Source organism: Salvia miltiorrhiza, chromosome 4 (genome assembly GCF_028751815.1).
Source record: "Salvia miltiorrhiza cultivar Shanhuang (shh) chromosome 4, IMPLAD_Smil_shh, whole genome shotgun sequence".
Taxonomy (NCBI): domain Eukaryota; kingdom Viridiplantae; phylum Streptophyta; class Magnoliopsida; order Lamiales; family Lamiaceae; genus Salvia; species Salvia miltiorrhiza.
The window spans coordinates 1248304-1272368 of NC_080390.1; the positions used below are offsets into that span (position 1 = coordinate 1248304).

The following is a 24065-nucleotide window of genomic DNA, read 5'->3' on the forward strand; positions in this document are numbered from 1 at the left end:
CGGGCACAAGTGAGACAAAAGTAGGTAGGGGGCCTCGTTCCATCACGTAGACAAACGACCTAAAAAAAAAATTAAAAATATGTATAAAATAGAAAAATGGTCCCATCGATTGTACTCCCTCCGTCCCATTACAAGTATCACATTACTTTTAGGCACGTAGATTAAGAAATTTGTAAAAAGTAGATAAAGTGAGTTGATGAAAATTATTTAAATATTAAGTATATGGAGAGAATATATTGCCAGAAAAAGAATGATACATTTGTAATGAGACATCTCATTATGAAAAATAAGACATGTTTGTAATGAGACAGGGGAGAGTATTTGTTAGGTAATTAATAAATAATTTGTGAGATAAATTTTTTGTAAATATTATGAATAGACGAAAATGAGAAAAAAACCATACTTATCGTGAACGAAGGGAGTAACACAGAGTAAAATTATGCATCATAACGGCCTTATCGCAAACAAAATCAATCAATCGCAGGTGCTCCCACCATTGGGCCACTATTGTAGTAATATGAAAGCGCCATATCATCATTTAATTATTTGTCTCTTCACCACACCATTATCATACCATTTCTACCACTCATACACTAATATATATATTTATATAAGTTTATATATATAATGAGCTCTCCCCATCCCTTCCTGCTTCCTCTTTCCTAAATGCTTTTTAACTTGTATTTGTTTCCTTGAGAAACAAAATTTATAAGAGAGAGAGAGAGAGTTGAAAAATGGATGGGAGTTTTGGTTGGTGTAGTCACAAATCAAATTCCAACAAGAACAAAGAAGGCCATGAAGAAGTGAGTTCTTCATCTGAGGAACTAAGTTTCAAGAATCTATCAAAGCTTGTTGTTCCACCACTGGGTGTTTCAGGTTACAGTAGCTACAATGTTACTAATGGAAGAATCATCTCTCCAATGGATACAAGATACCGGTGAGACTAACCTTCCATTTTCGATATTCTGTGCGTGCGTTGGTCCAGTGATAGAATGGTTAATATATGAGGTTAAAGGTGTCGGGTTGGAATTCATGGTCAAACAATCTTTAAAAAATTATTTTTGCAAAAAAAAAAAAAAAAGTGAGACATTTTGCTCCATAAATACACTTGTGCATATATTATTGATGCTATGTTTGTCCTACGTCGACTTGATCAGGATCTTGTTATCGATATACCCTCTCTCCTTATCGAGTTTTTTAAGGGTGGATAATTAATTGGCATTCTAATACTTCATCCGTACGTCCTCGAAAAGTTTGCTTCGATCTATTACTTTATATTTTTATATATGATTTTATCACCAACTTTATAATTTCAATCCTTTAAACACTATTTTTACACATGACCCTATCATCAAATAACTTTCTATCTATTTTTATTAAAACTCGTGCCGTTTTCGTTAGGGCAAACTTTTGGGGAACGGAGGGAGTAACCTATTAGAGTAGACTTAAGTCAATGAAGTTTGTACTTATATATATGTAGTTGTCAACGATAAAGTAATTAATGTTTAAGTTAAAAATTTTCAAATTTGAGTACACCATAATGGGGATCTCTAAATTTAATATTGTAATTAAAAAAAGAAGAAGAAAAAGAAATTGAACTGAGTATAAAAAATGCAGCAACAACTTTAAATCTTTAATTTCTTAATTTATTCACACAATTGCTATTATTGCTGTGCATGTGCATGTGTATTGTGGTTAGTATGAGAAGGGTGAGACAGGCTTTTTAATGTTGAAGTTAAGGGCAAGAAAAATGCAGATGCCTATATATTCATATACAGTAACTGTATTGTATTTTTTTTTTTTTTTTGAAGAGAAAGTATCTGTGTATTAATTCACTTCTATATTTTTTTTGCCTATATATTAGATAAGTCAGGTGTATTAGCAGCAGCTTTATTATATCCACTACAGACCATGTAATTGTTAGATTAATTAGGTGTGGGCCTAAAATAAAATTTACTCAAAACGAGAAGTCAAATTTGTTTCGTAACAACACGAGACTCGTGGAAATGTAATATTTAAACATCATTATTTGTAATACATGTATATTAAAATCATTTTTACTATGGTTAATTATGTTTTGTGTGTTTAGCTTTCAGTGTTCTTGTGAAAATGTCTGTAACTCTCGTTTCTATTCAAAATCATCAATTGCTTTTTTTTTTTCAAAAAATATTCCATTATGTAAAATTTGACGAAACGATGAATCATCTTATCGGATTTTTAGGCAGTTTTTTTCACATTACTCAATAATCCAATATCGTATTCCACCTAAAAATTTTGTATAACAAAACATTTTTCAAAAATACTGAAAATTAGGAGGTTTTAAATTGAAAATGAAAAAAAAGATGAGAAAAATTATCACACTTTAATGTTAAAGTTCTCCACACTTTTTTATCTCATAATAATTATGAAGAGAGAGAAATAAGAGAGAGAAAAGAAATAGAGAAAATGAGAAAGATAAAGAGATGAGATAAATTGTGTATATATATATATATATATATATATATTGAAATTAGAAAGATTATAAAAATATACAGCATGTGAAAATACTATCACACCTATAACTTTTGATAATATTATCATGAATTTGAGTGAAAAGTGGAAAAAGAGGCTGCTCGGTAAAATTTTCCTTCTTGTCCGAGAGAAGAAAAAAAGAGAGAAAAATTCAACTAAAATAACGTGTGAAAAGAGTAGAAAAAGCAGAAAAATATGATGTATTGATAATAGTATTATTTAAATTGTGAATTAGTAGGAGTAAAATAATTGGAATTGAGGTGTGGTTGGTTGGTGCAGGTGTTGGGAGACATTGATGGTAGTGATGGTGGTGTACTCGGCGTGGGTATGCCCTTTCGAGATCGCATTTCTCAACTCCAAACCAAGCCCGCCACTATACATAGCTGACAACATCGTCGACATCTTTTTTGCGCTCGATATTATCCTCACCTTTTTTGTTGCCTACATCGATTCAACCACTCAATTATTGGTGCTTGATTCTAAAAAGATTGCTAAAAGGTTAGTTCCCCCCTTTTTTCTTCAATTTTAATTTATATTCCCTCCGTCAGGGACGGATCTAGAAATTTAATAATGACCGGGCGAGATTTCACCGGATGATTCTAATAAAGTTTTAATAAAGAAAACGATTTGAATCTTGAATAATTATTTGAAATGACACAATTATGACCGGGCAAGATTAACATATATAGATAAAAAAAATTTAAAATCACACATTTATAGGTAACAAAAAAAAAATTTGACCGGGCGACGGCCTGGGGTGCCTGGCCTTTAGATCCGTCCCTGGCCTCCGTCCCACTCCAATAGGCTCATTTCTTTTGGGCACAGAGATTAAAAAAATTTACTTTTTAGTAGGAAAGTGGTAGAAAAATGGTACACATTTTTTACTCAAAATGGAAAACGAGCCTATTAGAGTGAGACATCTCAAAAAGAAAAATGAGTCTATTGGAGTGGGACGGAGGGAGTATATTTTAGTATTATCATAAAATAATTAAAGCTCACTAATACATTAGTATAATTTATAATTAATTAATTATATTTATTTTTTAATTATTAGCTCTATTTAATTTGCATCAAAAGTACCAAATTATTTAGAACAAAAAATACCAAGTACTTTGATACTTTTGGCACTAATATTGTCAATTGTGCCAAAAGTATCAAATTATTTGATTTTTTTAATTTTTTTTTTATATTGGTACTTTTGGCACTAATATTTTCATTTATTTTAAGTATATTGATAGTTTTTGCACAAATTATAACATTAGTACCAAATTACTTAATTACAATCTTTTTTTTTTTTTTTGCTTTTTGTTGATACTTTTGGCACAAATTATAATAATAGTGCCAAAAGCACCACCCGAACTCGCGCGCCCAATTCGATTCGATCTGTTCAAGTTAAGGGCAATATAGTTTAACATTATAAAAACAATTAAAATTAATATTTTTAAGATAGATGGTTAAATATTGTGTTTTATTGGTCAAATATGATCATAGTTGGTCCCAAGGGGACACCAAACGGTGCGACCTCCTGTGTGTGAACAATGAGGTCCTGGATTTAAATCTCGTTGTTTTCCCTCCCCAACTCTCCCAAGTCAAAAAAATAAAATAAAAACAATAGGTGAGTCGGTGGTAGGCAAATAATGTAGAAAGTTCCCCTTTGAGCTAAGGGATCAAGAATAAGATAAATGGAGAAGGATTGTATGCGATTCCATAATTCCCAAGTGGGGGTCCATTATATACTTTTTTTTCTTCTTTTTTTTCAGTAAAAGCATTAATTATGGATGATGAGAATTAGCATATGCGATAGGTGAATAATAGTGGGCCCTCTCTATTCCAACCGACCAGCCCATAAAGGAGAAAGGGATGGCCCAACGATTGGATCCAACAGCAAAGTGGATTTTCAATTAGCCACCATTCATAAAAACGAGAATAAAATAGAAGTAACACGATTTTCATATTTATTTGTAATCTTAGTTCATAATATATCTATTGGAAATCGTTATATGAAGGAAGGATCAATGCTCATTTCCATAAGGATGATACTTCCTCCGTCCCACGAATCTTGACACGTATTCTTTCTTGGATCGTCTCACGAATCTTGACACGTTTCTAAATATAATAACAATTATTACATTCTCTCTCTCCAATTTTATCACTTTATTATTACATTATCTCTCATACTTTATCACCTTATCTCTTATACTTTATCACATTTATACTTTATTACCTACACACTTAAAACACTAATTTACAATTCCTTAATTCCAGTGCCAAAACCAAACGTGTCAAGATTCGTGGGACGAAGGAAGTATCATTTTTCTAATTTATCATGGTAGTGTGTGTATCATATATATCAGAAACGATCACCTACCCACCGTGGACATGCATAACGTGTCCACTATGATGTGGCAATTGTATTATAGTAAGATAATTTTAATTAGAGTAATATTTATTAATTCTCTTTCTTAATTAAAATTGTCACATCAGTGGTGGACATGTTATGCTTGCCCACGGTGGGTAGGTGATCGGTTCTGATCATATATATATAACAAAATAAACCTTATTTATTTTTCTTTTTTAAATATTCAATCTCCCATACCTCTTTCATAACTACTCCTTTAATTTTAATTTCCATCGCCTACAAAAGAAATATGTGCGTCACGATTCAGTATCCCCCATTCTCACTCCTTGATTTTTCATTTGTGTACCATTACTAATATTTTTTTCTTACACTTCAATTTGTCGTAATCTTTTTATTTTTTTTCACAATTTAGTGAAAACTCATATATATTTGTACCATAACTATTAAACATTTTGTTGCATTTTTTGAGTTAATAACTGATTACAGTGTTTATTAAACTTAATTTTTCATTAAATAAATGTGAGTTATATAAGCAATACTATTAATTTTGAGTTGAAAGTGAGAACATGTACAAAATGGTTGCAGGTACATATCAACGTGGTTTATAATGGATGTGGCTTCAACCATACCATTCGAGACCATTGCGTTCTTCATTACCGGCAAGCATCACGCCGACGTCTCCTACTCCGTCCTCGGCATGCTCCGATTTTGGCGTCTCCGCCGTGTCAAGTGTTTCTTTACCAGGTACTAATTTACTTTCACCTTATTTAATTAATATATTACACTTGAGATTATATTTATGGCATGTGTATAAGTGCTAATGGAATATAATCGTACAAAATAGAAATCATTTTCAATCCTAAAATCGCAAAGATCTACGGTGAATTATCACATTTTAGAATAAATTGGTGGTCTGGTTCGAATCTTATAAGTGGCGAAATTTTCATGTGCAGGATCGAAAAAGACATCAGGTTTAGCTATTTTTGGGTCCGATGTGCTAGACTCCTATTTGTAAGTAAATAAATCCAAATCACGCATATGTGTTGCTCTTCATTCAAATCCAGATTTTCTATTGACTTCTGGCGCCCCACTTATCTTGGCACACTTTTCTTGTTAGTTTGTCTTATTTATAATGACACTTTCTAAAAAAAGAAATACTCCATACCTTTTCTACACATAAAATAAGTAGGTCCTACCACTATACATTCATAACCTTTTATTCTGAATTTTCGTGCCAAAAGCGAATGTGTCAAGATAAATGAGACGAAATGAGTATCTTTTATTGCACGCAATAGATAATGTCGCACAGATTAGCAATATTTGTGAATGGAATTTAGGTCACATTGTTGCAAGCGCATTTTGCGGCATGCCTGGCATACTTGTTGGCGGTGCAGTATCCGGACGAAGGGAACACGTGGATCGGATCGGCCATACCTAATTTCAAAGAGACGAGCCTGTGGGTGAGATACATCTCAGCCTTGTATTGGTCGACGACGACGATGACGACGGTTGGGTACGGCGACATACACGCGCAGAACACCTTAGAGATGGCTTTCATAATCTGCTACATGCTCTTCAACTTAGGCCTCACCGCTTACATCATTGGCAACATGACCAACTTGGTCGTTGAGGGCACCCGCAGGACTATGGAATTCGTAAGTCCTCTATTTTTTTTTTTTAATTAAGTTTTGGACATAATTCTACTCCAATTAACCACTTAAACTAGCAGAAAGAATGTACGTTGTACGTGTAATTAATGTTATTTTAATTGGTAATCTATTATTTAAAAAAATCTATTAATTCATTACTTTTATTAGATAATTTATTGGATGGATATATTTATTTATAAGCCTTATCAATAGCTATAGATATAAAGTATTCTTTATAAATTTGGGTGACAAATAAATGTATATCAAAACGAATTTATATTTTATAAATATAATAATAATAAATATATAACAGAAGTAAAATAGGCAATCCACAAATCGTAAAACTGCCTTAGGCTCTTTTTCTATTAGTATAGATTTAGACATCCATTCGACGTTGAAACTTAAAGGGTTAGTTATAATTTGTGTTTTTAAATTTCAGCATTTTTAAAAAAAATATTTTCAACTTACACTCTTACTTCAAAAATCCCCAAATTTTGAATAAAAAATTAATTTATGTGTTTTCGACGGTATGAAATAATTAATTACCTAGTCAGAATCTGCATTATTCAATACTCGTTTCGTCTCAATTCAATAGACCATAAGACTTGAGCACGAATGTTAAGAAACGAACAAAAATGGAAATATTATTTTTTAAATGAAATAAGAGATAATTATGTGTGGGTCACAATGATAATTAATGTAAACAATTAGTTTTGTAGAGATATATATTTCATCCGTCAAACGGCTCATTACTTTTAGGCACATAGATATTAAGAAATGTGTAATTAGCAGATAAATTGAATTTGTTGAAATTGTTTAAGTATTATTTTAAAAGTTGGTATAGAGAGAGAGAGAGTAGGGTGGGTGAGCTCATTAAATTCCCTTAATTATTTGCCAAAAAAAAAAAAATGAAACATTTGTAATGAGACATCCCATTATGAAAACTGAGACATTTGTAATGGGACGGATGAAGTATTTGTTATGTATTACTTTCCATTTCAGGAAGTGACCTGTTAAATTGAGACATCCCATTATGAAAACTGAGACATTTGTAATGGGACGGATGAAGTATTTGTTATGTATTACTTTCCATTTGTTATGTATTACTTTCCATTTCAAATAAGAAAACATGGCCTATTAAATTGGGACGAACGAACGAAGTATAAAAGTATACTAGAAATGTTAAATGTGGGTCGAATTTGCAAGAATATCGAATGATTGGGATTTGATTTGCAAATATTATATGTCTGTTTTAACTAATCCTTCATTGCCTAATTTATTTGCTTGTGCAGAGAAGTAGCATCGAAGCAGCATCGAGTTTCGTGTCTCGCAACCGTCTGCCTGCGAGGTTGAAAGACCAGATTCTGGCTTACATGTGCCTCAGATTCAAAGCAGAGAGCTTGAACCAGCAGCAGCTCATCCAGCAGCTGCCCAAGGCAATATGCAAAACCATCCAACACCATCTCTTCTTGCCCACCGTGCACGGGGTTTACCTGTTCAAGGGCGTCTCGAGGGAAATCCTCATGCTCCTCGTCAGTACTGTTACATCACCTTCGTATACGTATATATACACCAATATTATTAATTCGTGCGTGACCAGTTGAATGGCGTCAATTCATCAGGTTGCAGATATGAAAGCAGAGTATATCCCTCCGCGAGAGGACGTCATAATACAGAACGAGGCAGCGGACGACGTGTACATAATCGTCTCCGGGGAGGTGGAGATGATCGATTGCGAAATGGAGAAAGAGAAAGTTGTTTGGGAGTTCGGCTCCGGTGGGATGTTCGGAGAGGTCGGGGCGTTTTGCTCGACGCCGCAGAGCTTCACGTATCGGACGAAGAAGCTTTCGCAGCTGCTGAGGCTCAAAACCTCAGCCCTAATGGAAGCGATGAAGACGAGACAAGAAGATCATGTGATCATGCTTAAGAACTTCCTGCAGGTTAAATTAATGCCAACTACTGGTTTTATTTAATTTAATTTGTTCAACAAATTAAAGCTGGTGGCTATATTTTGGCAATGGCAGCATCACAAGAAGCTGAAGGATTTACGGCTGGGGGAGTTATTTGTTGAAGGTGGGGATGAGAGTGATGTGAACATGTCGATAAACTTGCTTAGTGTGGCGGCAACTGGAAACGCTGCGTTTCTTAACGAGCTTCTCAAGGCCGGCCTTGACCCTGATGTTGGAGATTCTAAAGGGAGGACTCCTTTGGTATGTACCTTCTTCTAACTCCCTCGGTATAAGTAAACTTCCTGATATGCACATATTTATTATTTAATGATGAATTAAAATTAGAATAAATTAAAGAATTAAATAGGAATATAATAATAAATGAGTAAATAACATTATTTTTTTTATGAAAATAAACTTATATAAATAAGACATCCAAAAAAGGAAAACAAGCCTATATATACAGGACGGAGGAAGTATATATCCAAATCAAGATAAAATTATGTATATCTCAGTTCTCCTAGACTCGTAGTATCATTCTCGGTTCTTAGATTATAGATATTTATAGTGGATTCATCATTTTGTTGAATAATTTATAGGTCTGAGTTTGAAATTCATAAAGGGCAATTGTTTTACTTTTCTTTTTAATTTATCACTTTGCACAGCAAATTTATTATATTACAGACTCATTTTAAAATAGAAACTACGAACCATTAAATTATGATGAATTTGCAATGAAAGTGACGAATTCAAAAAAAATTAATCATCTTTTATGAAATTCAAACCTAAGACCCTGAATTTATTCAACAAAGTGATCAATTCATCGTAGATTTTTTTTTTTCATGACTTATAGGCTGAGAATGATTCCTAATTTATAGCATTTTAAAATAAATTTTTGTTTTACCCTATAAATATGTATTGTAGAATTAATGCATATATATATATATATATATATATATATATGCATGTTTTTGTTCAATATTAGTATATTTTTGTGTTTAATATTATAATCCTTGTTGCAAAATGATCTCAGCATATAGCAGCATCCAAAGGCCACGAAGACTGCGTCGTCGTTCTCCTTAAGCATGCTTGTAGCTTACACCTTAGAGGTAACAATCCTTATTATTTTGCTATAAAATCATGCCAAAACCGGTGATATATGGAGTTCGAGGGTTTTTTAGGACAGTAATTTAGATTGATTTAGAAATTAGGACAATAACTTTCGGACTTGTAAAAATGGGACATTAATTTTTTTTTTAGAGTAAAATAGGACACTAATTAATAAGTGTTGCATCCGCAGGACATTTTTTCGGCCAATTATCGGCCGAGAAATGTCCTATTTTTACAACGCTTATTAATTAGTGTCCTATTTTACTCTAAAAAAAAGTTAGTGTCATATTTTTACAAATCCGAAAGTTTTTTTTTCTAATTTCTAAATCAACATAAGTTATTGTCCTAAAAAATCCTCTGACTCGTGATATATGCATGATTAATTGATTATAGCAATTGGCGCAGATTTTGATGGCAACACAGCGCTATGGGAAGCCATTGCAGCAAAGCAGCATTCGGTATTCAAGATCATGTACCACTGGGCTTCCATCTCCGACCCCTACGTCGCCGGCGATCTCCTCTGCGACACCGCCCGCCGCAACGACGCGGAAGTCATGAAGGAGCTCCTGAAACACGGCTTGTTCGTCGACTCCAAGGATCGCCACGGCCTAACCGCCATCCACGTCGCCACGGCGGAGAACCATCTAGAAATGGTGCAGCTTCTGCTCGTCAACGGCTCCCACGTCGACGAAGCCGTCGAGAACATGATTCCGTCGGCAAATTTGAGCGAGATGCTGCGGAAGCGCGAGATCGGGCACTGCATAGCTGTGCCCGACACGACGACCCCCCGCGTTAATCACGACGAGAAACGCAGAGAGGAAAGCTCGCTTCCGCTGAGGGTTAGCATCTACCGAGGCCATCCGGAAAATCGGAGAGTGAATAATTGCACCGATGCTGGGAAATTGATGAGAATGCCAAACTCACTTGATGAGCTCAGGAGCATTGCAGGTATTTTAAACTCATTATTTTTTTATTTTTTTTTAGGATAATATTCTCTCCGTCTCAACTAAGTTGATCAACTTCTTTTCGACACGAGATTTAAGAAATTAGTGTTTTTCGGTAGGATTTATGCGTGGAAAATGCTTTGCAGGTCAAAAGTTTGGATTTGATGCTACAAATGCATTGGTGACTAATGAAGAAGGTGCTGAAATTGATTCAATGGAAGTTATAAGAGATAACGATAAATTGTATATAGTTTAGAAATAATGTTTATGCAGTTAAATAACAATAATATACATATGTACATTTACCAAATGAGAAAAGATCAAATAAGAATCACAAATTCTCCGGTCAAACTGCATGTATAAGTGAGATGGGTCAAATCAGGGTTGGGGAGCCGTGTGGGCGCCGATTACAAGTTTGGACCGAATAATTCAAAGTAATTATTGTTGTAATGAAAAGTAATAATCGACATAAAAAAAAGTAGAAATATTTTTGAAACATTACCTTTCTTTATATCAAATAATTATTTTTTGTTATACTAATAATTACTAGACTAAAATAAGTACACTGTCGCCGCACCCTTCGCTCTGCGCTCGCGCCCTCCGCTACTCTGCCAGTCAGGACTGGTTGAAAAATATAAATTATTTGAAGTAATTGTTATTGTGGTCATGAAAAGTGACATGAAGAAAGATACTATTTTTGAAATAATATTACCTTTTTTTGTATCAATAATTATTTTTTCTTATAACAATAATTACTTTAATATGAATTTTATATTCTACATCCTTAATCCCACAAAAACATGCATTACTTTTAATAGCACGAGTTTTAATAAATATTAGATGAGTGTGTTATGAATTAAGAAATGGTTCAATTTTATTGTAATGTTATTAATGAGATAAAAAGGGGTTAAGGTGCAGATAGGCCCCTCAAGTGAAGGCCCTTAGAGCATTTCAGTCCTCTTACTAACTGTGTGTGCAAATTGGCCCTCGATCTCAAAAAAATGGTGCAGATCGCCCCCTTTGACTTAACACCGTTATGGGCCGTTAGTCAGAGGGGGCGATCTGCACCGTTTTTTTGGAGTTCAGGGGCTAATCTGCACATTTTCCCTTTTTGGAGTTCGGGGGCTAATCTGCACACCGTTCATTAAAAAAAATCACATCTCATCTTTTCCGACCAACTTTTCCGGCGTCAATCGCCGTCAGATGAGGAAAATCACGAAATCAAGTTCCCAAGCCCCAAATCGGGAATTCCAAATCGACGTCATTGCTCCCGAGAATCACATAATCGAAATGGAAACTCGAATTCTCCCTCGAACGTCACCGCCCCCCAATTGCAGAATCACCCCCAACGAATCGAACTTCGCCTCACCGTAGGCGGTGATCGTGACCCCAATCGAGATCGAGATCGAGATCATGTTGGCCATGGTCTCTGATTTGAAGGCGTCCTTCTTCAACAGCACGCCGATAGTGTAGATGGCGACGGGCATCGTCAGCCTTTATCACCGGATTTCGCCGGATTTGAGAGAAAGAGGCGACTCCTTATCGAGAAAAGCTAGGCGACTCCTCATCGAGAAAAGCCATGCGGCGGGTTCACCGGATATTGCGACGGCGATTTCCGACGGAATGGGAGAATTAGGGCTCGTCCTTGACGCTAAGCGTGTGCAGTCGAGCGAGCTCCGAGGTTTAGGGCCCAAGAGAGAAAGAAAGGGGCGGCGCCCTCCGCCGGCCTCGCCGGAGCTTGAATCAGCGACAACGACGATCAAATTTTGAGCGAGAGGGATGAATTAATTAAAAAGTTAAAAGGTGCAGATTAGCCCCTGAACTCCGAAAAAATGGTGCAGATCGCCCCCTTGACTAACGGCCCATAACGGTGTTAAGTCAGAGGGGCCGATCTGCACCGTTTTTTTGAGTTCGGGGGCCAATTTGCACACACAGTTAGTAAGGGGACTGAAACGCTCTAAGGGCCTCCACTTGAGGGGCTTATCTGCACCTTAACCCGATAAAAAAAATAAAGAATTTGTGATGGGTCATGTGTGGTAAAGTTGTGAATAAATGGATAAAATGTTAGCAAAAATATATATATATATATATATATATATATATATATGTGATGGGACAATGTTATTAATATATCACAACTAATTCTGTTACAATACCGATAAAGCATATCTAGCAAGTTCATGAGCAACTCTATTAGCCGCACGACAAACATGAAAAAACTCTAACACCACAGTCTCACGAGCATGGGCAAAGGCCTCAAACAACTCATCGAACAACGATTCGGAACCATAATGTGTATCGTGTAGCAAGTGAATCGCCAAGAGAGAATTCGAATAAATAACCACAGGACCCAAGTCGAGCGAGAAGCAAGCTCCCACAGCAATAAGCATAGCATGCAGCTCGCCAAGAAGCACCGTTTCCGTATATTCGATCGGCTGAGAACCCGCTGCAATGATAGCAATATTGCCATTTCCGATATGGATTAAATGAAAGTATATATTTCCCCTAAAAAAAAAATATGTTACAATAACTTATTACAACAAACCACACCAAATGCTTTTGTTATCCGCTAGCATTACCTCCTTTGAAAGTTCAACTTGGAAATACAAATTCCAAAAAGGGAAGCAAAAAGAATAGGGTAAAACAACAACATCACAGCAACAAGAGGTAGAAGATGGTGTTGATATCCAAAATAATCTTTCACAAAGGCTGCTACCGTTTTGGTCTCTCCAAACACCATAATCTTCTCTTCTATGTCACCAAATTGTGAATTAAGCATGCCATTCAACGACCACGAAGTCGGAATAACATAATAAAACCAGATCCACCACCTCGGAATTTGCTGCAAAAAAACAGTTAATCCATCACAACACTACTCAAACAAAATGAATCTTGCTTGTAGAGAGAGAAGTAACCAACTAACTAACTAACTAACTAACCGGGTGAGGGACCAAGAACCCAGCAAACAGATTGAACATGGTGTAGAAGGCCGACTGCGAAATGGCAGCCACGGGAAAGCTTGGTGTTATGGCAATCAGCACCATTCCGAGGTAAGTGAAGTACAGCAGCGTGCAGAACATCGTGTAGAAGTAGAAAAAAACCTTGTACGCGGTCCAGTGGTATCCGATCATCGGATATGTGATGACCGTGAATGCAACTGATTGTGAAAAGAGATATGGAATCTCGATAATGACCTGGAAAATGATGGGGTCATCACACAAGACTAATTGTATCTTTGATTTTTTGGCAACAGTTCAAGATTGAATAATGGTGTGTGACATTTGGCATGGCGAGCAGCCTACCTGCGCGGCTGAGTAAGCCCACGAAGCATACATTCCAGCGAACTTCTCTCTGTAGAGAACGGTTCGCTCTGTGCTAACATACGGCAGAACTGAAGAGGAGTTGTTTATACCACAGAATAGTGTGGAGGCGTACATTGAGCCCAGCAGAGTGAATAGACTCTGCTGATTATGTCTGTTGACACAGAAGCCAAAAGATGTTTAGACTATTGTGTGAAGGGATATTTAGATCTCAGGCATGACTAGTTTTCCGGTGAGAGGAATGTAGATTTGCCTATAAAAAGTCAGCCAAACAAACAGCAAACTCTGAACTCATGATGTCAAGAATAAGTTTCCAAGAATAATTTAAGTTTTCATGATTAGTTGGGTGTATTTTTGAGATAATACCAAAATGTTTGATGATGTGACTTGACTTCTCATGCAGGAGCTACACTAACTGATAAAGGCTTAATTTACAGAAAAGTGTGAAGTTATTGCGGGAGCTTACACTTTGTTTCCTTGACCCCAGAACACCAAGCCAAAAAGGAAAGCTGCAAAAATCATGTGAATCCAGCGCATCACGTTGTACTTAGGACTCCTCCAGTAAGACCAGTGCTGCTTCCAGAGGCAAGCTTTGAATTGCTCCCAACCATTTTGTGGATAGCGGGTTGAGAAATGCAGATCTTTTAATCCAGCATGTGGCATGCTAAGTTTCGCCGCAAGCTCTTTGTTTTTCCTTTAGCAAAACAAATAAAATAAAGAGAGACAGAGAGAAAAATACACCCAATGAGTTGTAAGGAATATTTAACATGATGTATGAATAGAAGAGGGAGTTCAGATTGAGATATCACAATATAGAATAGGGGTATTAGCGCTCAACTACACAAATTTGCCCACATTTTTAGTTTTGCGGATGAACCTAGAATCCTGCCTCCAAACACATGTATTTTCATTTTTTTTCTGATTCTACAGACGTGAACATTTTCAGTCGAACAAATGTTGAGGTGAAGTTGGAACTATCTACGTGGATTAAATGGAAAATTGGACATTAGATAGATTAACAATTTAACAAGAAGAAGTGGGACATGCAGCCATAGAAGTCGGTGTTCATATTTCTTTCTACGGCTGCATGTCCCACTTCTTGTTGATTCGTTAATACATTTTTGTGTTCCTATAGTGTAATCTACCTAATGCTAAGTTATGTTGTTTAGGAAGACTTCTGTTTCAGCCATGTAGATAGTTATGACTTCCACCTTAATATTTATTTGCTGGAAATGTTCGCAGTGTATGAAATGAAGGGGAAAAAAAATCGCGTATTTGGAAGCAAAATTTTAAGTTCATAGAAAAATCAGAAATGTGTGAAAGTTCGTGTGTTTAGGCGCTATTACCCCTATAGGATAATAGCATCCATGAGTAGCTTCATTGAAGCAACATTAAAGATGCTATTCATGATGGTCTTACTCGTTTAAACTGGAATTCTTATAAATCTCAGCAAAGTCTACGCCAAGTTCAGCTTCTGAGGAAGTGGAAGTGGCCTCCAACATCCATGCAGCTGGATTATAGTTATCTCTGATTTTTTCCACACCAGGAATGGCCTTTTATGAAAATTAAAATATCGCAATGTTAACATAAGATGTTTTGCTAAGAAAGACACATCCATTAAGTTCAAAAAACAAGAAAAATATAGAAGTTGCAAGGGAAGACACACCTCAAAATATTCAATCACTTCACAAGACTGATGACCTAACGGCCCACAATAGATCATGCGACCTCCAGCTTTCAATAGTAATAACTACAAGTAACAATGGTCTATTAGAAAAGTGAAGAAGATTATCCAACCGATATTTTTGCAGATTTCCAAAAAGAAGTTAAAAGACCTGATTTGTGTGTTTCATGAAAAGCTGTTTACCTCATCAAATGCTTCAAAAATATCAATGCTCGGTTGGTGAATGGTGCACACAATGGTTCTTCCAGTATTTGCCACGTTCCTCACTGCCCGCATAACGATTGCTGCTGCTCGGGCATCCAGCCCAGTCGTAGGTTCATCCATAAAGATGATGGAGGGATTAGCAACTAGCTCCACAGCTATGGTTAGCCGCTTCCTTTGCTCAGTTGACAGACCATCAACACCCGGCAAGCCCACTAATGAATCTTTGATGCTGTCAAGCTCAATGGTTTCAAGGACTTCTTTGACAAATTCCTAATAGATTTCAAAAGAAAATTATTTTATCATACTGATGGGGAACTTGCTGCTAAAACTCGAAAGTTTGAAGTTTCAGGACATGCTGTCATACGTATTTTGTCTTTGCCTCAATTTTTGGATCAAGACGTAGCCAAGCTGAAAATATAACTGATTCTTGCACAGTAATTTGTGGAGAATGTATGTCAGTTTGTTCGCAGTAACCTGAAATCCGAGAAAATGTACTCTGGACTTTAGGATACCCTCCGATTTTTATTTCTCCTTCGATGGTGCCACTAGTTTTCCTGCCAGAAAGCACGTCAAGAAGCGTCGTTTTCCCAGCCCCACTGACACCCATGAGTGCTGTGAGAACACCAGGCCTGAATGCACCGGTGATATCACAAAGAATCTGAAGCCTATTTTGAGTGTAACCATGCTCCTTCATTGCCTAAAATGGAAGCAGAGCAAAATTCAGCAGTTTGTTTAGTGTCTCTTAATATCTGATGATAAGGAAATTCCTAGTAAATTGGTTGCTAGATTTACCATGGGGGTTTCCACATAGTACTGCACATCTTGGAATACCATACTTAGGGGTTGAAAGGGTAAAGCCATTCTGTCTGCAGAATGAAATCAACAACCAGTGACAAAAACAACAACCCGCATATAGTGTTGTCAATTATGATTTAATGTACTTTTATGATATAAATAAAGGGGGAAATGCCTAACCTGCTTGAGAACTTTCACTGGTTCTACGAGGAGAAACTTTGGAATGCTCTTCGGCATTACCTTTTAGCTTTGAAAGTTGGTCGCTTGAAATAATAGCACGAGAACCAGCAGCTGGTGCGTTTGGAATCCATTAGTACAGTATTCAGATCATGCATGGATTTGTAGTGTTTAAGTAATGTCCTTACGTTTTAAGTAACTCAACGCCAGTGCAAAGCCAAGGTTGAAGAGCAGTGTTAACCCGATAAGGGCGCCTAGTGATACCCAAAACAGATCTTTACCAAAGTTTAACCCACGGTTTGCAAGTGTTTGATCTCCTATTGTTGTATTTCCAGTCAGCTCCTACGGAGATATAAAAGACAATCTATGTGAAACCTTGAACGTGATTAAGGTAGAAAGTCAGAATTGATTATGTATCATGTTGAGAGTTTTAGACCATAATAATGTATAGCTTAGCAAGAACTTCCGAAGTTCAGTATGCACACAGTGCACCCACCTTTTGCCATCTCGGAGCAAGAAACTCATTGGACGAAAGGCCTATCTCCCCATACGACAGAGGAGAAACCCAAAATGCCCACTTCAACCAGACTTGCATGGATGCTGCAAAGGCCATTTCTTCAGAACATTGTATTTTTAGGTAATAGTATGCGACTAATGAATGCATGAAGGATACTAAATTAGTTATGACTTGAGAAATTACTCACCCCGTGGGATTATAAAACCACTGAATAACATCACAAACAATATGGCCAAACTTCCAGCTGTTGTGGATGCAACTACAGTCCGGAAGACAGATGCCAGGAATCGAAACATAGATGATGATGTCAAGTGCACAGCAAAAACTAAAATCAGCTGGCGAAAAAACCTGTAAAATGGTGAGCATCGTTATTGCTAGATTAATAGGAATGCAAATTTATCTTGACGAGCTGTTTAATATCATGCCCTATGAATCAAAGATATGCTCCAAGACAAAATAAGCAGAATGTTTGAATTTTAAGCAATTCATCCGCTACTAACCTCCCAGCCTCAGGGGTAAAACCAATAACGTAATAAGTAAGACACGTCCACACCAGAGCTTCCAACAATGACATAGGAATTTTCAGGATGGTTGCTGGAATAACGTATGCCCATGCAGGGTAAAAGTTCAAGTCCCTCTGTTTGTAGAAAACTGGAAGCCTTGCTATAGTCATAGAGAGCTCTGGCATTCCATCAATAAGAAGAATAATAAGAGTATAAAATAGAGCTCCCAAGTAATCAGTTGCATGGACAAGATCCACGTGCATTTGCGTCCTCAGGAATACAGTCATTGTTACAGCAGCAATGAAGACAAGCTGCAAACCAGAGATACTTCAGAGAGTTAACAACTCTCGAGGGACAGAAAGTGAAAAGTGATATTGTCAGTGCACTCAAGAAAAGGAAGAATCAGAAAATAATTTGGCTAACCTGGGCTGATTTGAAAACATACACAAAAGAATTTCGTTTCATGAGAAGAAATTCTCTCGACATACAAGCTCTGAAAAGAGTCCATTTGGGAAGAGAATAAACACTAAAACTGATAGCAGTCTTGTGGCTATTCGACTTATCAAATGGTACAGAAAGTTCCTTAGTAAGCTTCTTCCCATGCACAGATTCCCTAAATTTGCTTGCGAACATATCAACTGACACGTAACTGTAAGGTTGTTGTGTTTCCAGCCAGTATTGTTCTTGATCTTTCTTAGAAATAACCTGGAAAAACCAGTCAACAGTTAACTTTATTGTATCTTACAAGGCCAAAATTAAACATATTTTAGCACTTTCTGAACACTTACCTCCTGGAGAAAATCAGCCACTCCTTTCCTTTCAGGGCTCCCAAATCCGCAACTTCTAAAGAACTCTAAGACATCACCTCGAGGTCCATGATAGACAATCTTTCCCTCACCCATCAAAATCACCTCATCAAAGAGATCAAATGTTTCTGGTGCGGGCTGGAGAAGTGAAACAAGTATTGTAGCATCTGAGATGTGTGCAAGTTGTTGAAGACAACAAACTATCTGATATGTGGTTGAGCTGTCTAGACCATTCGAGATTTCATCCATAAATAAGGCTTTTGTTGGTCCAACTATCATCTCACCTGCATGTTACTGTCCTTCTTAACTACTGAAATATCCACATGCAGCATTACTTAATTTAAGTTACAACAAAATCATTTTAGTTTATATAACCCTGGAACATCATTTATTATCAGAGAAAAGATACAAAGTATTGGCATCAAAATTACCTGTAGTAAGTCTCTTCTTCTGGCCACCAGATACACCTCTTCTCATGGCATCTCCAAACAGCGTATCGGCACAGACATCAAGACCAAGAATCTAAGAATATGAAAACTGTCAAATACAAGTGCTCCAGCAAAGATATCCAAAAAAGACAAAAAATAAATAAATAAATACTAGATAAAAATACTTTCAAAATGTAGTCGGTCTGAAGAGAAGTCCTTTGTCCTTCCACAGAAATTGCCTGCACAATAGTGCAGATATCAGGACGTAGCAACATTTTACCTAAAAACTCAAAGATAGATAAAAAGATTCGCTACTCAAAAGTTGTAGATTGGAATGGAATCAAGTATTGCTATTGGGAGCAATTATCTTGGGTAGATTTTGAGCTCTCATTCTTAATTTCTTTAGACTTGCATTTTAGAAATCCTTTCCTGGTTTTAGAATTTATTTAAGGTGGTATGATGGTCCTACAAAAAAGATGGTGTCCACTGTCCAGGATAGTACACTTTGAAGATTGATATCATGGTCCAGTTAACGAATCAAAGAAAATTTACCTTCATGTAAGTATCTACTTCTGGATCAGGAACAATGTTGGCTTCTTTCTCCTTTCTGCTGACCTCAGCCATAATCTCTTAAGAAGAAAACAGCATATCACAACTTTAATAACAAATGTTTTCAAAATGAAATCTGAGTTTCCTCATTTAAATAGCATACCTGCTCTGTTACTAATACCCTGACACTGAGCTGAAAAATCAAGTGTTTCCCTTACAGTCATTTCAGGGATATGCAAATCATCTTGGCTTATATAAGCTGACGTTTTCTGAGGTACAAACTCATCAAGTTTATATCCATTGTACGAGATATCTCCAGAAACCTGTAGTAGCAGAATAAACAATCTTACATATTACTATAAGAGCTAGTACCAGACCATATTGACATCAGTAATCATACTCTTTGAGAACATCACAAATAAAGAGATAACTTCTTCTTGATTTTTCTTGTCATTTCACATTAAAAAGATTATGCCCACTCCTTAAAAAGGAGAAGTGTTGAACAACTATTTCCCACTTAACGAGAAAAGGAAGATATTTCTTCTCCTTGTTGGACCTAATCTTTCAAACATCTCTGGTTCTTAAAAATTAGGAGGGGAAAAGGGAAGTAAAACTACCTTAAGCGATTTGTCTAAATTTCCTGTTAAAGCTTTCAAAAGGGTAGTCTTTCCGCATCCTGGAGGACCAAGTAATAGAGTCATTCTGTAATCAAAGGAGTCGCACATTAGATATGGAAAACTTAACTAAGCAAGATAACCTTAGCCAGAAAATGTAATGAATAAAATTTTAATGTTTGCCTCTGTCACTGATATGATATGTTGGAAACTTTTAGCAGATAGTCTATAAGTTCATCCTAAATGATAGTGATGGCAGCAGAGGATTTTCAATCTGATACTCTCTGTCACTTACAAGAATATATTTTCTTTGCATACGTATTGTTGCATAAGAGTCTGTTATCAGCATATACTCTAATCATAGAATCTGAAGATGATTGAACACTCCGTGTTGAATTTGAGAGGAGCTAACACAGGCTGTATTGGCATCTTAAAATGATGATAAATGGGTAGGGATGGTTTTGCGATTAGATAAGATGAAAAAGTTTAAGAATTCCGAATTCCCAAGTATATTTCATACAACAAAATAATGGGACACAATAATTGAACCATTTGTGACTGTTTCCAGACTTTTGATGGTTTGAAAAGGAAAGGGATATATCAGGTGGAGCTTCTGTGCAATCTGTATAACATTACATGAATCCAATCTATAAACTGAAATGCTGAATGTGTTAGTCGAGGCATATCAAAGGACCCCGTAAACAAGAGTGTTCATACTGAAATGCATAGGGTAAGACAAAATGGACTGATAGATCGACAAGGAAAATATATAGAGCTGGAAAACAGTATCTGTAGAGAAAGCAAGTAAGAACTACCCAGTGAAGTTTAAGAATCTTAGTGACATATGACGGTATGAAAAGCTTTTTCACTTCACCTTCCAGGCTCGATGACGCCACTGACATCCTTGATGATGTCTATACGGGCCTCTTGTGTTGGCAGACAGGGCAAGCCTGGTGATATCCTACACAAAGAAAAAGTGGACATTTTATTCCAGAAGCTTTGCTTTTCTGATTTTATGCAGATGATTTGAAACATCCAAATCCACATAGATTTCTCCTTTCTCTTCCTATTAACTCCTAGTGAAACGGCCTTAAAAATCGACTGAAATGAATAGAGCGCAAAACAAAGAGCTGAACGTGCTTCAGTAAACATGGTAATAACTTTTGCATGTTCCCAAAGGAATATCCAGAAGCAGTATTGCAGAAAAGCACTGGTAGAAGCTCAGGACAACGTCAACACTTTGGCTGTAGGCCTAATATTCATGTGGTTCATTGTTTATAGTCATAGTTATGCTAAATAATCAGTAGGCTAAATAGGCCTAATACATACTCCCTCCCTCTCCCAAAAATGGTCCTAGAAGGGGCCGAGATAGTTTTAATTAAAAGTAGTTGAATGTATTGTGAGTGAAGAAAGAGTCCACCTATAGGGCAGTGTTAATAATAATAATTAATTGTGTTGTGGGTGAAGAAAGGGCGCACTACGTGGTAGAATAGATAAATAAATTGATATATTAAGGATAATATGTTGTGGAATAATGTCTATAAATAGAATGATTATTATTTTTTGTGAATATACCAAAATAATAAAAATTGATTATTTTTCAGAGACCAACAAATTATTATCATTTTTTCAATTCAATCGTGAACTATCAACTTTGACTAATTAATACACAAACAACATAAAACTATCCAGCAAATCCATTGCCGGAAAAATTTTGAGTACCTGAAAGCTTGATAAGAATGGTTGAGAATTTCTCTGAACAAGTTTTTTGGTTCATATCAAACAATCTTACTCGAATTTCATTCACCCTAAAATTTCGTCGGGAATAGATTTGCATAGTTTCTTATAGTTTGGGTAATATTAGTCTAATTGTTTGAAATATGTTTTACTATTTAGCCAAATAGCTAATAATCCGATAGCAGAACAAAACTTAATCTGTGACAAGAATCAATAAAGAGTTTATACAGGCAAAACTTGTTTCTCTGTTGATTTTTGCTATGGCAAAGCATCTAATTTGTCAATTCATAAAACATATAGCATCTAAAATAATTAAGCAAACTTACCAGAATCAAGCTTTTGAAGGAATTCCAAAGAGTAGGCAGAGGCTTCCCATCAACAACCTCACACTCTGCCGCTACGGATAAGTTTGAATATCTAACCTCAATAGTAGGCTGTTTCACACCAGCTCTGCACCCAAAAAATTCGAAATCTCAAGACATTGACTTCATCGATCTTCAGTAATAAACACGATCCAATTAATAACATGAGAGCATAATTTGACTAAAATAAATGGTACCTATCCATTCTCTTCCTGATTTTCTGCAGAAGACGAAGGTTATCGTGTTCAATGTGCTTGATAAGCTTCTCGATGAACATGTGCCGCTCCGGCGCGCCAAGCTTCGTGACGTCGACCACCTTTCTTCTGCCTCCGTTTCCATCGCCGCCGTCAGTTTCGTCGAAGAGCGAAGATCTCAGCCGATCAAACGTCGGCAGCCTGTCAATTTCCGCCCACTGAGAGACTACTTCATCGGCGATGACAGAGCTCAACGCGGAATCGGTGCGGACGCTCGATGCGCGACGCCGGAACGATGATCTCAAGCTTCTGCCTAGATCGGATAGCTCGTTTCTGAACGACTCGATTTCGTCTCTGCCGATGAAGTTATCCATTCTCTCTCTCTCTCTCTCTCTCTCTCTCTCTAAACCTGCATTTCTTCTGAAACACGAAATCTGAGAGAATCGCAGGCTCCGCTCAACTGCAATAGGTATTGCTAGCCTTTTGCTAGAAGTTGAAAAGCTTTATTATATGAACTTTTTCCGTTCTGTTAATTTCATGGGGGGTGGTAGGATAGGGAGGTGCTTGACGGGGACCTGTGACTATCATGAGGTAAGGCAATGCATCATGCACAGCTCGTCGCCATTGTTAATGCACTCGGATGCTTTTTGCGTGGGAAATAAGAATCAATTCGTATAAACAATCATAGTTATATTATACTATGAAAAATGTATTCAATTTGCCATTTTCGTCCATTCTCATAAAATGATCTGACTTCTGAGTACTTTATTAAAATTCGTATCATTTACAAATGAATACTTTTTACAAGGACGAAGGGAGTAGTATATTTATATGAGTAGTGCTATTTGGACAAAATTTGTCCGGACAAAAATAAGGTTAAATTTTTTTAAAAATTAATTTATTCATAAATTTTGATTCAAGTTTAAATGATTTAATTAGTTTTATTGTTTTCTCTATATGGTAGTTTTTTCGTAATTTTTTAACATTTTTTTATTTTATTTTTATTTTATTTGTAGTTTGTGTACTTTAAATATTTTATTTATGGAATATTAATTTGATGAAGAGTCTGTTACGTGAATAATGCATCCATATATTATGTTCATTGATATGTTTATAGAAAATACTAATGAACATACTAATGTTCGTTGATATGTTGAAAAAAACAAAATATCCACGCCTATGATTTTATCTGCATTCATTGAATTCTTTGATTAAAATATTTTCTAAATGATGTTGACTGTTGACATTTGAGTACATATCCTAATTTTTATATATATACATGTACATATATTTTAAAAGAAAATTTGTCAGGGACATAATGCATGATGCATGATGCTTTTCTATGAAGGAATCGTGTGTGTTTTTCTACCCGTTTCTTGACAAATGGCATGGCTTGTTAATGGCAACTTTCCACACTTTAAATACTACCTACGTCTACGTGGTCCGATACTATTCCCGTAAATAAAATTAAAAATTTTAATATTTATACGCAAATTTTTTTTATTAAAAAATAAAATTCAGATATATCCAAAATTTGTAGTTTTACATGCAAAATCTTTTATTAGAGATTGAAACTGGAATACGTCCAAAATTCGAGATTTTATAAATAGAATTTTTTTATTAAAAAATAAAATTATAATATGTCCAAATTTC

General features: G+C 36.0%; 2 protein-coding genes across 4 annotated transcripts; one reads left to right on the forward strand and one right to left on the reverse strand.

Annotated features, from left to right (window-relative positions):
• The first annotated feature begins 541 nt into the window (after positions 1-541).
• LOC131022074 (potassium channel AKT2/3) lies at positions 542-10873 on the forward strand. Its single transcript, XM_057951456.1, has 11 exons — positions 542-937; positions 2791-3009; positions 5456-5614; positions 5824-5881; positions 6208-6525; positions 7812-8051; positions 8142-8459; positions 8544-8729; positions 9502-9577; positions 9984-10526; positions 10669-10873. Exons 1-11 carry the CDS (start codon positions 735-737, stop codon positions 10776-10778), a joined length of 2430 nt encoding a protein of 809 aa, XP_057807439.1. The 5' UTR covers positions 542-734; the 3' UTR covers positions 10779-10873.
• A 1757-nt stretch (positions 10874-12630) lies between these two features.
• Positions 12631-23052, reverse strand: LOC131022075 (pleiotropic drug resistance protein 3-like). 3 transcript variants are annotated; one of them, XM_057951459.1, is made up of 24 exons: positions 22416-23052; positions 22179-22306; positions 20994-21069; positions 20123-20207; positions 19669-19828; positions 19509-19585; positions 19142-19195; positions 18960-19050; positions 18511-18812; positions 18146-18427; positions 17720-18033; positions 17407-17567; positions 17199-17302; positions 16891-17044; positions 16706-16816; positions 16523-16596; positions 16095-16427; positions 15710-16000; positions 15509-15592; positions 15262-15395; positions 14309-14536; positions 13825-13996; positions 13462-13716; positions 12631-13364 (listed from the first exon to the last, which is right to left on the reverse strand). In XM_057951459.1, exons 1-24 carry the CDS (start codon positions 22784-22786, stop codon positions 13098-13100), a joined length of 4308 nt encoding a protein of 1435 aa, XP_057807442.1. In that variant the 5' UTR covers positions 22787-23052; the 3' UTR covers positions 12631-13097. The 3 variants fall into 3 exon arrangements, with proteins under 3 accessions (XP_057807442.1, XP_057807440.1, XP_057807441.1); XM_057951457.1 differs by lacking the exon at positions 22416-23052 and having other exon boundaries at positions 20994-21080; positions 22183-22238; XM_057951458.1 differs by lacking the exons at positions 20123-20207; positions 20994-21069; positions 22179-22306; positions 22416-23052 and having other exon boundaries at positions 19509-19583; positions 19669-19800.
• Between the last annotated feature and the right edge of the window lie 1013 nt (positions 23053-24065).

Bases quoted from the DNA above. Each gene is read 5' to 3' on its own strand.
- LOC131022074 (XM_057951456.1), top strand. From the start codon at position 735: ATGGATGGGAGTTTTGGTTGGTGTAGTCACAAATCAAATTCCAACAAG. The intron at 3,010-5,455 runs GTTAGTTCCCCC...AAATGGTTGCAG, and splicing joins TCTAAAAAGATTGCTAAAAG to GTACATATCAACGTGGTTTA. The intron at 5,882-6,207 runs GTAAGTAAATAA...AATGGAATTTAG, and splicing joins GATGTGCTAGACTCCTATTT to GTCACATTGTTGCAAGCGCA.
- LOC131022075 (XM_057951459.1), bottom strand. From the start codon at position 22,786: ATGGATAACTTCATCGGCAGAGACGAAATCGAGTCGTTCAGAAACGAG. The intron at 21,070-22,178 runs GTTTGCTTAATT...GGATATCACCAG, and splicing joins CAAAAGCTTGATTCTGGTAA to GCTTGCCCTGTCTGCCAACA. The intron at 16,001-16,094 runs GTATGACAGCAT...GAAATCTATTAG, and splicing joins TTGAGGCAAAGACAAAATAC to GAATTTGTCAAAGAAGTCCT.